Source organism: Argentina silus (genome assembly GCF_951799395.1).
Source record: "Argentina silus genome assembly, chromosome: X".
In the NCBI taxonomy this organism is placed as follows: domain Eukaryota; kingdom Metazoa; phylum Chordata; class Actinopteri; order Argentiniformes; family Argentinidae; genus Argentina; species Argentina silus.
The window spans coordinates 48,246,407-48,258,906 of NC_139653.1; the positions used below are offsets into that span (position 1 = coordinate 48,246,407).

Genomic DNA, 12,500 nt, shown 5'->3' on the forward strand with positions numbered 1-12,500 from the left:
TCCTCTCCTCTCTCCAGCCTGATTTAGTAATGTTGCCCTCCTCTCCTCTCTCCAGCCTGTTGGTGTAGTACTGCTGCTTTCTCTCCCATGCACACAGGACAGATATCATGTTATTGCTGAAAGTACTCTCTATAATCAGATATTGATTATATTATTATTGATGAGGCTGATGGAGGTAGGAATCAGAGGACGTGCTCATTGTAATGCATGGAACGGAATGGTTAGTATCAAACATGTGTGTTAGATAGCATTCCTCATTCCATTCCATGCATTACAATGAGCCCGTCCTCTGATTTCTACCTCCACCAGCCTCCTCTGATATTGATACTGTTTGGAGGATGGCTCTCTCAGTGTTAGAGACAATTCATTTGAATTCAGTCTTTCAAGTAATTTATTTCAAGATATGCTACTCATAGAACACATTGCAAAACACTAATTCTTGATCAATTTCTTTCAAACTTTCAGTTTGGGCCCTAATTATTTGAATTCAGTTGTAATTGATCCCTGGTGTGATGTCATCTGCAGGTACTGGGCGTCCCTGAGGAACCTGGTGGTGTCTCTCATGAACTCCATGAAGTCCATCATCAGCCTCATCTTCCTCCTCTTCCTCTTCATTGTCGTCTTCGCCCTGCTGGGCATGCAGCTCTTCGGGGGCAGGTACAGTAGAGTTCAGGGTACAGAAGAATCCTGGTAACAGTAGAGTCCAGTAGGGTCCTCGGAACAGTAGAGCCCTGGGTACAATAGAGCCCTCGGAACAGTAGAGTCCAGGTACAGTAGAGTCCTGGGAACAGTAGAGTCCAGGTACAGCAGAGTCTTGGGAACAGTAGAGCCCTGGGTACAGTAGAGTCCAGGGTACAGTAGAGTCTAGGGTACAGTACAGTACAGTCCTGGGTACAGTAGAGTCCAGGGTACAGTACAATCCGGGGTATAATAGAGTCTTGGGAACAGTAAAGCCCTGGGTACAGTAGAGTTCAGGGTACAGTAGAGTCTAGGGTACAGTACAGTACAGTCCTGGGTACAGTAGAGTCCTGGGTACTGTAGAGTCCAGGGTACCGTAGAGTCCTGTAACAGTAGAGTCCTGGGAACAGTAGAGTCTACTAATCTGATACAGTAGAGTCCTGGGTGCTGTAGAGTCCAGGGTACCGTAGAGTCCTGGGAACAGTTGAGTCCTGGGTACAGTAGAGTGCAGGGGACAGTAGAGTCCTGGGGACAGTAGAGTCCTGGGAACAGTAGAGTCCTGGGTACAGTAGATTCCTGGGGACAGTAGAATCCTGGGAACAGTCGACCCATCAGTTCTAGTTTCAACACAAACAGTGCTTGATGCTGGAACATTTGTTTGATAATTTGCACCTTGTGATTCAGTGGTAAAACCAGGCCTCAGTCCTATCTTAGCAACCCTGCCGTCTCTGCCCTATCACAGCCCTAGACCTCCATGTGTCTCTGTCCTATCACAGCCCTAGACCTCCATGTGTCTCTGCCCTATCACAGCCCTAGACCTCCATGTGTCTCTGCCCTATCACAGCCCTAGACCTCCATGTGTCTCTGCCCTATCACAGCCCTAGACCTCCATGTGTCTCTGTCCAATGATAGCCCTAGACCTTCACTTGTCTGTGTGTCTCTGTCCAATCACACCTCTAGACCTTCACGTGTCTGTGTGTCTCTGTCCAATCACAGCTTTAGACCTTCACGTATCTCTGTGTCCCGGGGTGAAGGTCTGGTTCTTAGAAGCAGTCACAGCACGGAGGCGTATGCTGTCTGGCATATAAACAGGCCACAAGGTTGAAAAACAGGCCTTGAGAAACATATAGAACAAGAAAAGAGAATAATCGATTTCTCCCTCAGGCAAGAAGAATAACAACATTATAAACTTTCTCTCCTCTCTCCTCCCAGGTTCATATTCAAGGAGTACACTCCTACTAACTTTGACACCTTCCCTGCAGCCATCATGACAGTGTTTCAGGTCTGGTCACAAACAGATGGCATGACTAGTCACATGTTGTGGGTTGACATTACAATATTTTTATGACTATGATTACAACTACTCTCGTAAGACTGTATTATAAGTATTACACGGGACTTACATCGGTAACCCTTGCCATGACATTAGACAAATATTACATTGTAAATGTAATGAAAGTAATTACATAGTAATAACAACAGTAAAGTGCCTTATCGTTGTGTGGTTCAGGTCCAGATCCTGACAAGAGATGGATGGATGGATGGATGGATGGATGGATGGATGGATGGATGGATGGATGGATGGATGGATAGATAGATAGATAGATAGATAGATAGATAGATAGATAGATAGATAGATAGATAGATAGATAGATAGATAGATAGATAGATAGATGGATACATAGATGTGTGGTTCTGGTGTCTGAGTGATGTGTGGTTCTGCTCCAGATCCTGACCGGAGAGGACTGGAATGAGGTCATGTACAACGGGATCCGCTCTCAGGGAGGAGTCAAGTCTGGCATGTGGTCTTCTATCTACTTCATCGTCCTCACGCTCTTCGGCAACTGTATCCTTTTCTCTCACACAACCAATCGCAAGCCATCATACTGCAGCCCTTCTCTCACACAACCAATCACAAGCCATCATACCGCGGCCCTTCTCTCACACAACCAATCACAAGCCATCATACTGTGGCGTTGACGAAGTTAATTCAGTCAAAATGTTTCTTTTTTTAACAAGCATGGTAAAGGAATCAATTCTCTTTGTGGTTCATGTTTTGGGGGGTTTTCAACTACCCCTTCACCTTCAGAAGAGACATGTTGTTTACCTGTCATGCTGTATTGATATGATGACATATTTGAAGTGCGGTTTCAGTAGAGTATAGTTAGAGTATAGATGTCCTTGACCTGCCTGTGACCAGACACCCTGCTGAATGTATTTCTGGCCATCGCCGTGGACAACCTGGCCAATGCCCAGGAGCTCACCAAGGTGTGTGTACCTCACTGGTCACAGATTCATTTCAGAGATGGGTCTGGGTTTGATTTGGGCATTTAGGAAATATATAATTTAGTTTGGCTTGTTACTAATGTGTGAAGTATTCACTCTATTATATTCTATGATGTTATACTATATTCTACTCTATTTTACTCTACTCTACTCTACTCTACCCTACACTATTCTATTTTACTCTACTCTACTTTATTCTTCTCTTCTCTTGTATTCTTTTCTCTTCTCTTCTCTGCTCTACTTTATTTTTCTCTTCTCTACTCTACTCTACTCTATTCTACTCTACTCTACTCTACTCTACTCTACTCTACTCTACTCTACTCTACTCTACTCTATTCTACTCTACTTTATTGTAAGGATGAGGAGGAGGAAGAGGCAGCGTTCAACCAGAAGCATGCTCTTCAGAAGGCGAAGGAGGTCGGGCCGATGTCTTCTCTGATGTCATCAGAGTAAGTGCTGCCTGCTCCCTCCCCTCTCGGCCTCCCCAAGGACCCCCCTCCCTCTCCCCTCTGTCTCCCCCAGTGCTCCTTGCTCTCCCCCAGCCTCCCCCTCTGTCTCCCCAAAGACCCCCTCACTCCCCCCTCTGTCTCCCCCAGTGCGCCGTGCTCTCCCCCAGCCTCCCCCTCTGTCTCCCCAAAGACCCCCTCCCTCCCCCCTCTGTCTCCCCCAGTGCACCTTGCTCTCCCCCAGCCTCCTCCCTCCCCCTCTCTCTCCCAGCCTCCCCCCTCCCCTCCCTCTCTCTCCCCAGGATACTAACAGTGACAGTCCTAACACCCAGCAGCAGGCTAACCAGACACTACAACTGCAGTACAGCTATCTCACCACTAGGGCTTCAGTACAGCTATCTCACCACTAGGGCTTCAGTACAGCTATCTCACCACTAGGGTTGCAGTAAAGCTATCTCACCACCGGAGCTGCAGCTTCAGTACAGCTAACAACAGGCAGGGAGAGAGGCTGAGAAAACCTGTTGCATTATGGGAGATTGTTTGAAATAGGACTAAGATGTTGCATATGGCCATGGATATTTGACTCCACGCTTTGAGCTGGATGGTAATATTTGGTTAACTTTGCTGTAACTGTAAATGGTTCAGTTACGGTTAGCATGTCTCACTCAGGGGAGGCTGTTGGAGGTAGAAATCGGAGGATGGGCTCATCGTAATGCAGAAATGGTATCATACCTTGTCAATGCATTACAATGAGCCCGTCTTCTGATTTCTTCCTCCTCCCACCTCCCCTGATAGGGATGTATGATGAATTCAAATTGAATATTCAGTCTCTGCTCTCATGTTGGTCAAGGCGGGAAACACATGTAGGAATAGATAGAAAAGCAAACACCAGTTATGCACCATCAATAAGTCCTGTAGGAAATTGGTTGGGGAAGCTTTCAACTGGAGAGGCATTAATAAGCTCTAGGTGATAGTAATTCTACCTAGCCTGTCGTCGTAGTTCCTACCTGTATAATTTGCTCTAAATTGAACTCTGTGTCACCATGGTTACGGGCAGGCCTCCCAGTGTCTGCAGGAGGAGGGGGTAGGGTGTGTGTGTGTGTGTGTGGGGGGGGGGGGGGGGGGGGGGGGGGGTGGTGGTGGTGGGGGGGGGGGTCTAACACTGTTGTCATAGAGACAGCATCGCTGGGTACCAAATTAATATGGTGCGTGGACCCATTAGTAAAATATACTACCACACATTGGCGTCCTCACTTCTCAAGACCAGGGGACGCTTGGGGAGGTAGAAATCGGAGGACGGGCTCATTGTAATGCATGGAACGGAATGAGGAATGGTGTCCCATTACAATGAGCCCGCCCTCTGGCCTCCAGCCTCCACCGGCCTCCCCTGCTCCAGACGGATTCTTGTGACCCTGTCATAAGTTCTAGAAATACAAATCACAGAACAGCGTCTCCAGGGCTGTCATCTTGACATGCTTTGTGACTTACAGGACACAAGAGGGTCATAAAGGGATGTTATTTTTATCAAAGCCCAAGTTATTGATTACCAATATAGATGATGGTGTCATGGACAGTACCACCGTTACAGTACCACTCAGCCTGTGGTGGAGGAGCACGTAGGTGCATGGAGCAGCACATAGCCAGGTGGTGGGGTGTGCATGCCAGTGGAGGCTGGTGGAGGTAGAAATCGGAGGACGGGCACCGCGTGTTCGATACCATTCCTCACTCCAGTTCCATGCGTTACGATGAGCCCCATCCTCCACCAGGATTTCCACCTCCACCAGCCTCCCCTGGTGCAAGATGGACATGGAGACATGAACAACTCCGTTGTTACTGCTTGGGCATGCCAACCACATTGCAGACTGTGAGCTAACATTTGTTAGCGTGCTAGAATGGCGATAGGACAGTGTGTTGGCTGTGATGTACTGTATCATGAAGGGACAGTCATTTTCCTGTTGCATTGTTTTCAGTCTCCGTTGGACAGGGTGTCTGTACAGCAGAGGCTGAGCTTAGCGGGGCTTTCTGTTGATGCTACTAATAGAACTCTCTAACCGCCTCCTCAAACAAACATGTCCAACGGTAGGATTGGAGGATTCTCCCCTCTGAGCGGTTACATGTTGCATACTTTGGTATCATCCGCAGGTTCATTCAGGTTTAGCAACATTGAGACAGTCCCTGGTCCCACTGCACCTCAGCGTACACTGATGCTGGCCTGAACCATATGTCAGGGGTCAGGACCAAACCATCTGGCATACGGGGGGGGGGGGGGGGGGGGTCAGGCCCTTGTCAGAACCCATCTGTGAGATCTGAATACCACAGGGTCGTTCTGGGTTTCCTCTGCGAGAGAGGGGGGGATGATAATACCACAGGGTCTATCTGGGAAGATGAACTCTGTGATGTTAGGAACCGAGGGAGCGTCTGCACTGGCCTGGCCTTGGGAAGCTGCATGAAAACCACCAGGGTCATGTTTATACAGAGTTAGGCTGACAGTCCTCCATTTTGGCACCAAACATTCCATGATAATAACATTCGGAATTAACCTTCTAATAGCAATGCTACTGTCATGGAACCTCTGGTGCCAAGGTGGCGCCCGTGAAAGTTGGCCAAACTCTGTTTATACCTAATGGCTCTGCATGATAGTGAATGAGAGAGGTTTGACGCATGATTGAGACTAATACTACCAGCCTTGGGAACGTGGTGCATGTGTCTGACTAGCTAGCATTAGCATCATAAGCATGACCAACGAGGCTGCCTCCCTGGCACAGTGCGGGCAAAGCTCCCCACTACTACTGCTAGCTGATCTGCTCTGTCTCTCTCAGACCTGTGTCTGCCAGGGGAGGCTGGTGGAGGTAGAAATCAGAGGATGGGCTCATTGTAAAGCATGGAACCAGATGAGAAATGTTCCTCATTCCATTCCATGCGTTACAATGAGCCCGTCCTCCGATTTCTACCTCCACCAGCTTCCGTTGTATCCCTGTGTCTGTGTCTGTCTATGGAGACCATGTCTATGTGTTTTATACCAGTTTTATACCTGTGCCATATCGTACTTGTACCTGACTGTGTGTAACATCTCAACTCTGAGTCGTTGTATATCTCTGTTTTGCACATGTTGATGTGAATGTTGTTCTGATGTTGTTCTGATGTTCTAATACTGCTACCATCATGTCTGTCACGTGAGCTTGGCCTGCCCGGGGACACTCACCACAACACTCAGCGAAGCACTCTATTATAGTTTAATATCTGAATCATCGAAAGGATTTGACCACCTTCTTTATAGTCCTTAAGACGTTAAAGGCCCACATTAGTGATTTAGATGTGTTATAGCTTATATATGGCGACCTGGTGCTGCACGATATTATTGCACAATGATTCAAGTTGGGAAATTACTATTCTGGTCAAAGTATGTGTATTTTTAGGCAATACATTCTATTTTCTTAGCTCCACCTAAAATGATTTCCCCATGTGCTGTGATATTTCATTCAGCATAGAGCTCCTTCTGTGTGACGTGGCTAGCCTGTTTGTTTTGTAAAGTTAAGCACCCGCAGTCAAATACCTCCGTACCTCCTTCAACAGCTTTTCTGCGAGTCAAACAACCTTTTCGACACCTTTGATTGAGAACCGCTCCGAGCTACATCTGGTGTTACTTTCTCAAATAGCTCTGTGAATGACTAACATACCACTCAGTGAAGGGAGCTAAACTCAGGAAGCAAAACTGCGTAAGCAAAACCGGCTGGTGTGGGCCTTTAAACCGAGGTCTTGAATCCACCATCGACACTACTTATCACAAGAGTAGGGGTGTTAAGGGGACCTTAAGTGTCCTGGCTAAATTCCCAATCTGGCCACCTAATCGCCCCCAACTTTAAGTTGGCTCATTGAAACATCTAATATCACAAAGTGACAGATAGTAACTGGAGACGCAGGGCAAGATGTACGTTTTCCACAAACATATTTTCCCCGCACACCAGTAGAATTCAGTCGTCTGATTTGCATACCGTTCCCATGTGTTGTGCTCTGTGTCTCCGGACCTGTTGTGTCTCTGCTCACGAAAGCACTAATGTCTTGTTTTCAATCAACCAATCATTGATAATACGGACCACACAAGAGTACACGTTCCAGTAAGTAGCTCCGCTGTTCTGTACTCTACACTCTTAACTTGCCTGCCTGATTTCCTTAACTGGGTAACTGTCCCTAGTCTCATCTTTTATACAGTACCATCTCGTTTACTCCCTCCAGACTCTATAGATTCTTATTTGTATTCTATAGATTCTTATTTGTATTCTATAGATTCTTAATTGTATTCTTTAGATTCTTATTTGTATTCTATAGATTCTTATTTGTATTCTGTATTCTCATATTAATTCTGGTGGTTTCTGCATCTCTTTGATCATAGTTGCTTACCAGCTTAATTTGTCACATGGCATCTTCTCCATCCGACGCAGTAGATTATGTTTGGTTCTCCATACCAGCTGGTGTAGAATGCTGATTCTTTGTTTACCAATCTTTGAAACTCAGACCAGACCTCCTCCTTTTCCTCCGCAGTCTCTAAACTCCTCACTTATTGTCTGTGCAAATATTTTTATTTATAAGTTGACATCTTACAAGCATTTGTACACGAAAGCAATTTAAACACATTTGGAAATGCTTTTTAAAATGCCAGCTCGCCCACATTGAATGTGTTTAGCTATTTGTATCTATCTAGGTCATCGTGAAGCAGCAGTGGAAGCTGGTGGAGGTAGAAATGGAAATCGAATTTGATACCATTCCTCATTCCATTCCATGCATTACAATGAGCTCATCCTCCGATTTCTACCTCTACCAGCCTCCCCTGTAGAAGCAGTGTGTTTGCTAGCTCCCCTGGGGGCCTGTCCTGACTGTATGGTTCTCCTCCTCTCTCTCTCTCTCTGTCAGCAGCAGTAGACGGCGGAGGCCTTACCTGTACAGGAAGAGAGCCATCCACAGGAGCCGGCCGGCCTACTCCCTGGACGAGGCTGACAGCCTGGCCGACGGGTCCAGGGGGGGACCCCCGCTCCCCCCCCTCAACCCCTCTAACTCTTTCATGTCCAGGCGGGAGAGGAGGAGACGGCTGACCATGTCCGTGTGGGAGCAGAGGACCAGCCAGCTCCGCCGACACCGCCAGATGTCCAGCAGAGAGGGTCTGTTTAGCAGCCCCAGTCAGGAGGAGGATGCCCCCCCCCAAAACGCCACCGACGGCAACCCCAACGCCTCCACTTCCACCTCCACCATGGACCCCGCCTGCCCCAACCTCCACCGCAAGGCCACCAACACCTCGAGCCTGGTTACAGATAGCCAGGCCACACACGACCCCTTGGGCAGCCTACGGTGTCTAGCCGACCCCCCCAGCTCTACAGTGGACCTCCAGGGTGACCCCCCCATGCCCATGGACCTCCCCCTAGATCCTGCCCTCTCCGTGGGCATCCCTGAACCCCCTGTGTCCCTCGCCAGACCTGAGTCACCCACGGCCATCGACTCCCCCCTGCCTGAGCCCCCCACGTCGACCCCCCTGCCCCTCCCAGAGCCCCCTGAGTCTGAGTCCTGCCCAGAGGATAAGCTGGGTGTCCCTCCTCCCCTAAACGGGCACCACAGCCCCAGATCGATCGGGGAGCGGAGGCAGAGAGCCGTGCGTAAGTTCCGCCCCCCTCCCGGTGACACCCTCACCCCTGACATGGGTGGGAGGCCCAGGAGGGCGCGGCACCGTGGCCACCAGGCCGGGGTCAGGGGTCAGGTGTCACCGCAGGGGGACAGCAGCAGCCGTTCCGGCAGCAGGGAGAGGAGAGGAACGGAGGGAGCAGGGGAGGAGGAGAGGAGAGGAACGGAGGGAACAGGGGAGGAGGGGAGGAGAGATGCCAATGATGGAGAGAACAGGGAGAAAGAGAACAGGTGACGCAGAGCTACATGACTTTGCTACAATGTTGTTACTACAGTAATTACATTGTTATTACAGTGTTATTACACAGGTATATATATATATATATCAACTGTTATTCATTCCCATGCATCAGCTGACTCCTTGTATCCAGACTAAGAACCTAGATGCTGTTTGTCTGCCTGTGTCTGTCTGTCTGTCTGTCTGTCTGTCTGTCTGTCTGTCTGTCTGTCTGTCTGTTTACCTGTCTGTCTGTCTGTCTGTCTGTCTGTCTGTCTGTCTGTCTATCCACAGGCAAGGTGACGCAGACCCATCCGTATGTTCTGAGTTGTCTGACCCCCAGACCCAGTGTAGCCCCGCCTCTCTGCAGAACAGGGAGGAGCCTCCACAAGCAGACACACCCACCCTGCAGCTGACTCCCCCCCCAGCCGTGCAGCCCCCAGAATGCACCACTGGGGAGGAGGGTACGGAGACCAACCCCTCCTCCCTGAACCAGGATAAGCCCCTCCCCCTCACCTCCAGTGTGGTTATAGATGTGACAGGTGTTCAGGCTGGGCTGGAGCTCACCAACCTCACAGGTAGGAGGGGGGCTGGGGGCTGGGGGCTGGGGGCTGGGGGCTGGGGGCTGGGGGTGGAGGGCTGGGGGCTGGGGGTGGAGGGCGTGTGTGTGTGTGGATGTTTAAACTGAAATGTTGATTCATGTGCATTGTCCATGTCAAGTAGTAGCAAAATTAATAAGAAATTAATAAATGGATAGATAGATGACTAGATGGATAGATAGATGACTAGATGGATAGATAGATGACTAGATGGATAGATAGATAACTAGATCCTGTAGATAGATAGATGACTAGATGGATAGATAGATAGATAGATAGATAGATAGATAGATAGATAGATAGATAGATAGATAGATAGATAGATAGATAGATAGATAGATAGATAGATAGATAGATAGATGGATAGATAGATTAGATGGATAGATAGATTACTAGATCCTGTAGATAGATAGATGACTAGATGGATAGATAGATAGATAGATAGATGACTAGATACTGTAGATAGATAGATGGATAGATAGATGACTAGATACTGTAGATAGATAGATAGATAGATAGATAGATAGATAGATAGATAGATAGATAGATAGATAGATAGATAGATAGATAGATAGATGACTAGATACTGTAGATAGATAGATAGATAGATAGATAGATAGATAGATAGATAGATAGATAGATAGATAGATAGATAGATAGATAGATAGATGACTAGATACTGTAGATAGATAGATGGATAGATAGATGACTAGATACTGTAGATAGATAGATAGATAGATAGATAGATAGATAGATAGATAGATAGATAGATAGATAGATAGATAGATAGATAGATGACTAGATACTGTAGATAGATAGATGGATAGATACTGTAGATAGATAGATGACTAGATACTGTAGATAGATAGATGACTAGATCCTGTAGATAGATTAGATGGACAGATAGACGACTGGATGGATAGATAGAAGACTAGATGTATAGCTATAGCTATGCCAGTGGTATCCCACCCAGATGCCTCCCGTCTCCTAGGTAACAGCAAGGATGTGGAGGCCTGTAAGACAGAGAAGGAGGAGGAGGAGGAGACCGCCCCAGCCAATAGTGTCGCTCCAGACAGCATGTTCATGTTCAAACCTGACAACCCGTAAGTTACATGATCACTCTCTCCTAGTCTAGTCACATGATCACTCTTTCCTGGTTTACATTTTACATTTATGGCATTTAGCAGACGCCTTTATCCAAAGCAACGTACAACAAATACATTTGTTTAAGTAAGTGAATCATCTATCCAACAGTCATAAGACAAAATAATCAATGCTCACACCAGGGGCCACTGGCAGTCGTAATGCCAGTAGGCTATTTTTTTTTTTTTATTATTATTATTTTTTTTATATTTATATGTTATTAGCAGGAGAGAACTTGTACAGGGGGGTAGCAGGGAGGAAGAGGTCTTGGGGTTAGGGTTAGTATAGGGGGCGTAGTGAGGGTGAAGCGGTCTTTAGGAGGGACTTTTAAGATGTAGCTTGAAGAGATGGGTTTTCAATCTACGGCGGAAGATCTGAAGTGACTCTGCAGTCTTGACAGTAGTGGGAAGCTCGTTCCACCAGCGGGGCGCCAGGACAGTGAAAAGCCGTGACCGAGTAGCACGGCCACTGCATCCACGTAGAGACCGCGGTGTCAGACGGGCAGCCGATGTGGAGGAGCGGAGTGATCTTGCAGGGGTTTGGGGGCTGACCATTGCTTGCAAGTAGGGAGGGGCTGTTCCCTTTGCCGCCCGGTAGGCGAGCACCAGGGTCTTGAATCTGATGTGAGCTGCTACCGGGAGCCAGTGGAGGGTGCGGAGGAGGGGCGTGACATGGGAGAATTTGGGGAGATTGAACACCAGACGAGCGGCAGCTTTCTGGATGAGCTGCAGAGGCCTGATGGAGGAGGCGAGGAGTCCAGCCAAGAGTGCTTTGCAGTAGTCAAGGCGAGAGCTTACAAGTGCTTGGACCAAAAGTTGTGCTGCTTCTCTGGTGAGAAATGGACGTATCCTTCTGATGTTGTAGAGGAAGAATGTACAGGAGAGTGCTGTCGCTATGATGTTCGCCACACAGGATAAGTGTTTGTCAAGGATCACCCCAAGCTTCTTGGCTGTATGGGAGGAGGTCACAGTAGAGTCCTAGTCTAGTCACATGATCACTCTCTCTCCTAGTCCTGTCACATGATCACTCTCTCTCCTAGTCTAGTCACATGATCACTCTCTCTCCTAGTCTAGTCACATGATCACTCTCTCTCCTAGTCTAGTCACATGATCACTCTCTCCTAGTCCTGTCACATGATCACTCTCTCTCCTAGTCTAGTCACATGATCACTCTCTCTCCTAGTCTAGTCACATGATCACTCTCTCTCCTTGTCCTGTCACATGATCACTCTCTCCTAGTCCTGTCACATGATCACTCTCTCTCCTAGTCTAGTCACATGATCACTCTCTTTCAGTCCTGTCACATGATCACTCTCTCTCCTAGTCTAGTCACATGATCACTCTCTTTCAGTCCTGTCACATGATCACTCTCTCTCCTAGTCTAGTCACATGATCACTCTCTCCGAGTTCTGTCATCAGACTCCCTGCTAGGTCTGGGATGACCATAGCGATAATGGCATGCACT

General features: G+C 47.8%; 1 protein-coding gene across 1 annotated transcript in view; it reads left to right on the forward strand.

The window, feature by feature from the left end:
* cacna1ea (calcium channel, voltage-dependent, R type, alpha 1E subunit a) overlaps positions 1–12,500 on the forward strand; it is a gene marked incomplete at both ends in the record, with an annotated part of 132,868 nt that overhangs the window by 92,362 nt on the left and 28,006 nt on the right. The window contains 8 exons of the mRNA XM_083694773.1: positions 526–657; positions 1,891–1,960; positions 2,407–2,524; positions 2,879–2,946; positions 3,322–3,413; positions 8,325–9,141; positions 9,638–9,872; positions 10,885–10,996. Of these exons, the coding sequence (XP_083550899.1) occupies positions 526–657; positions 1,891–1,960; positions 2,407–2,524; positions 2,879–2,946; positions 3,322–3,413; positions 8,325–9,141; positions 9,638–9,872; positions 10,885–10,996 (1,644 nt within the window). The remainder of the gene's footprint in view (positions 1–525; positions 658–1,890; positions 1,961–2,406; positions 2,525–2,878; positions 2,947–3,321; positions 3,414–8,324; positions 9,142–9,637; positions 9,873–10,884; positions 10,997–12,500) is intronic.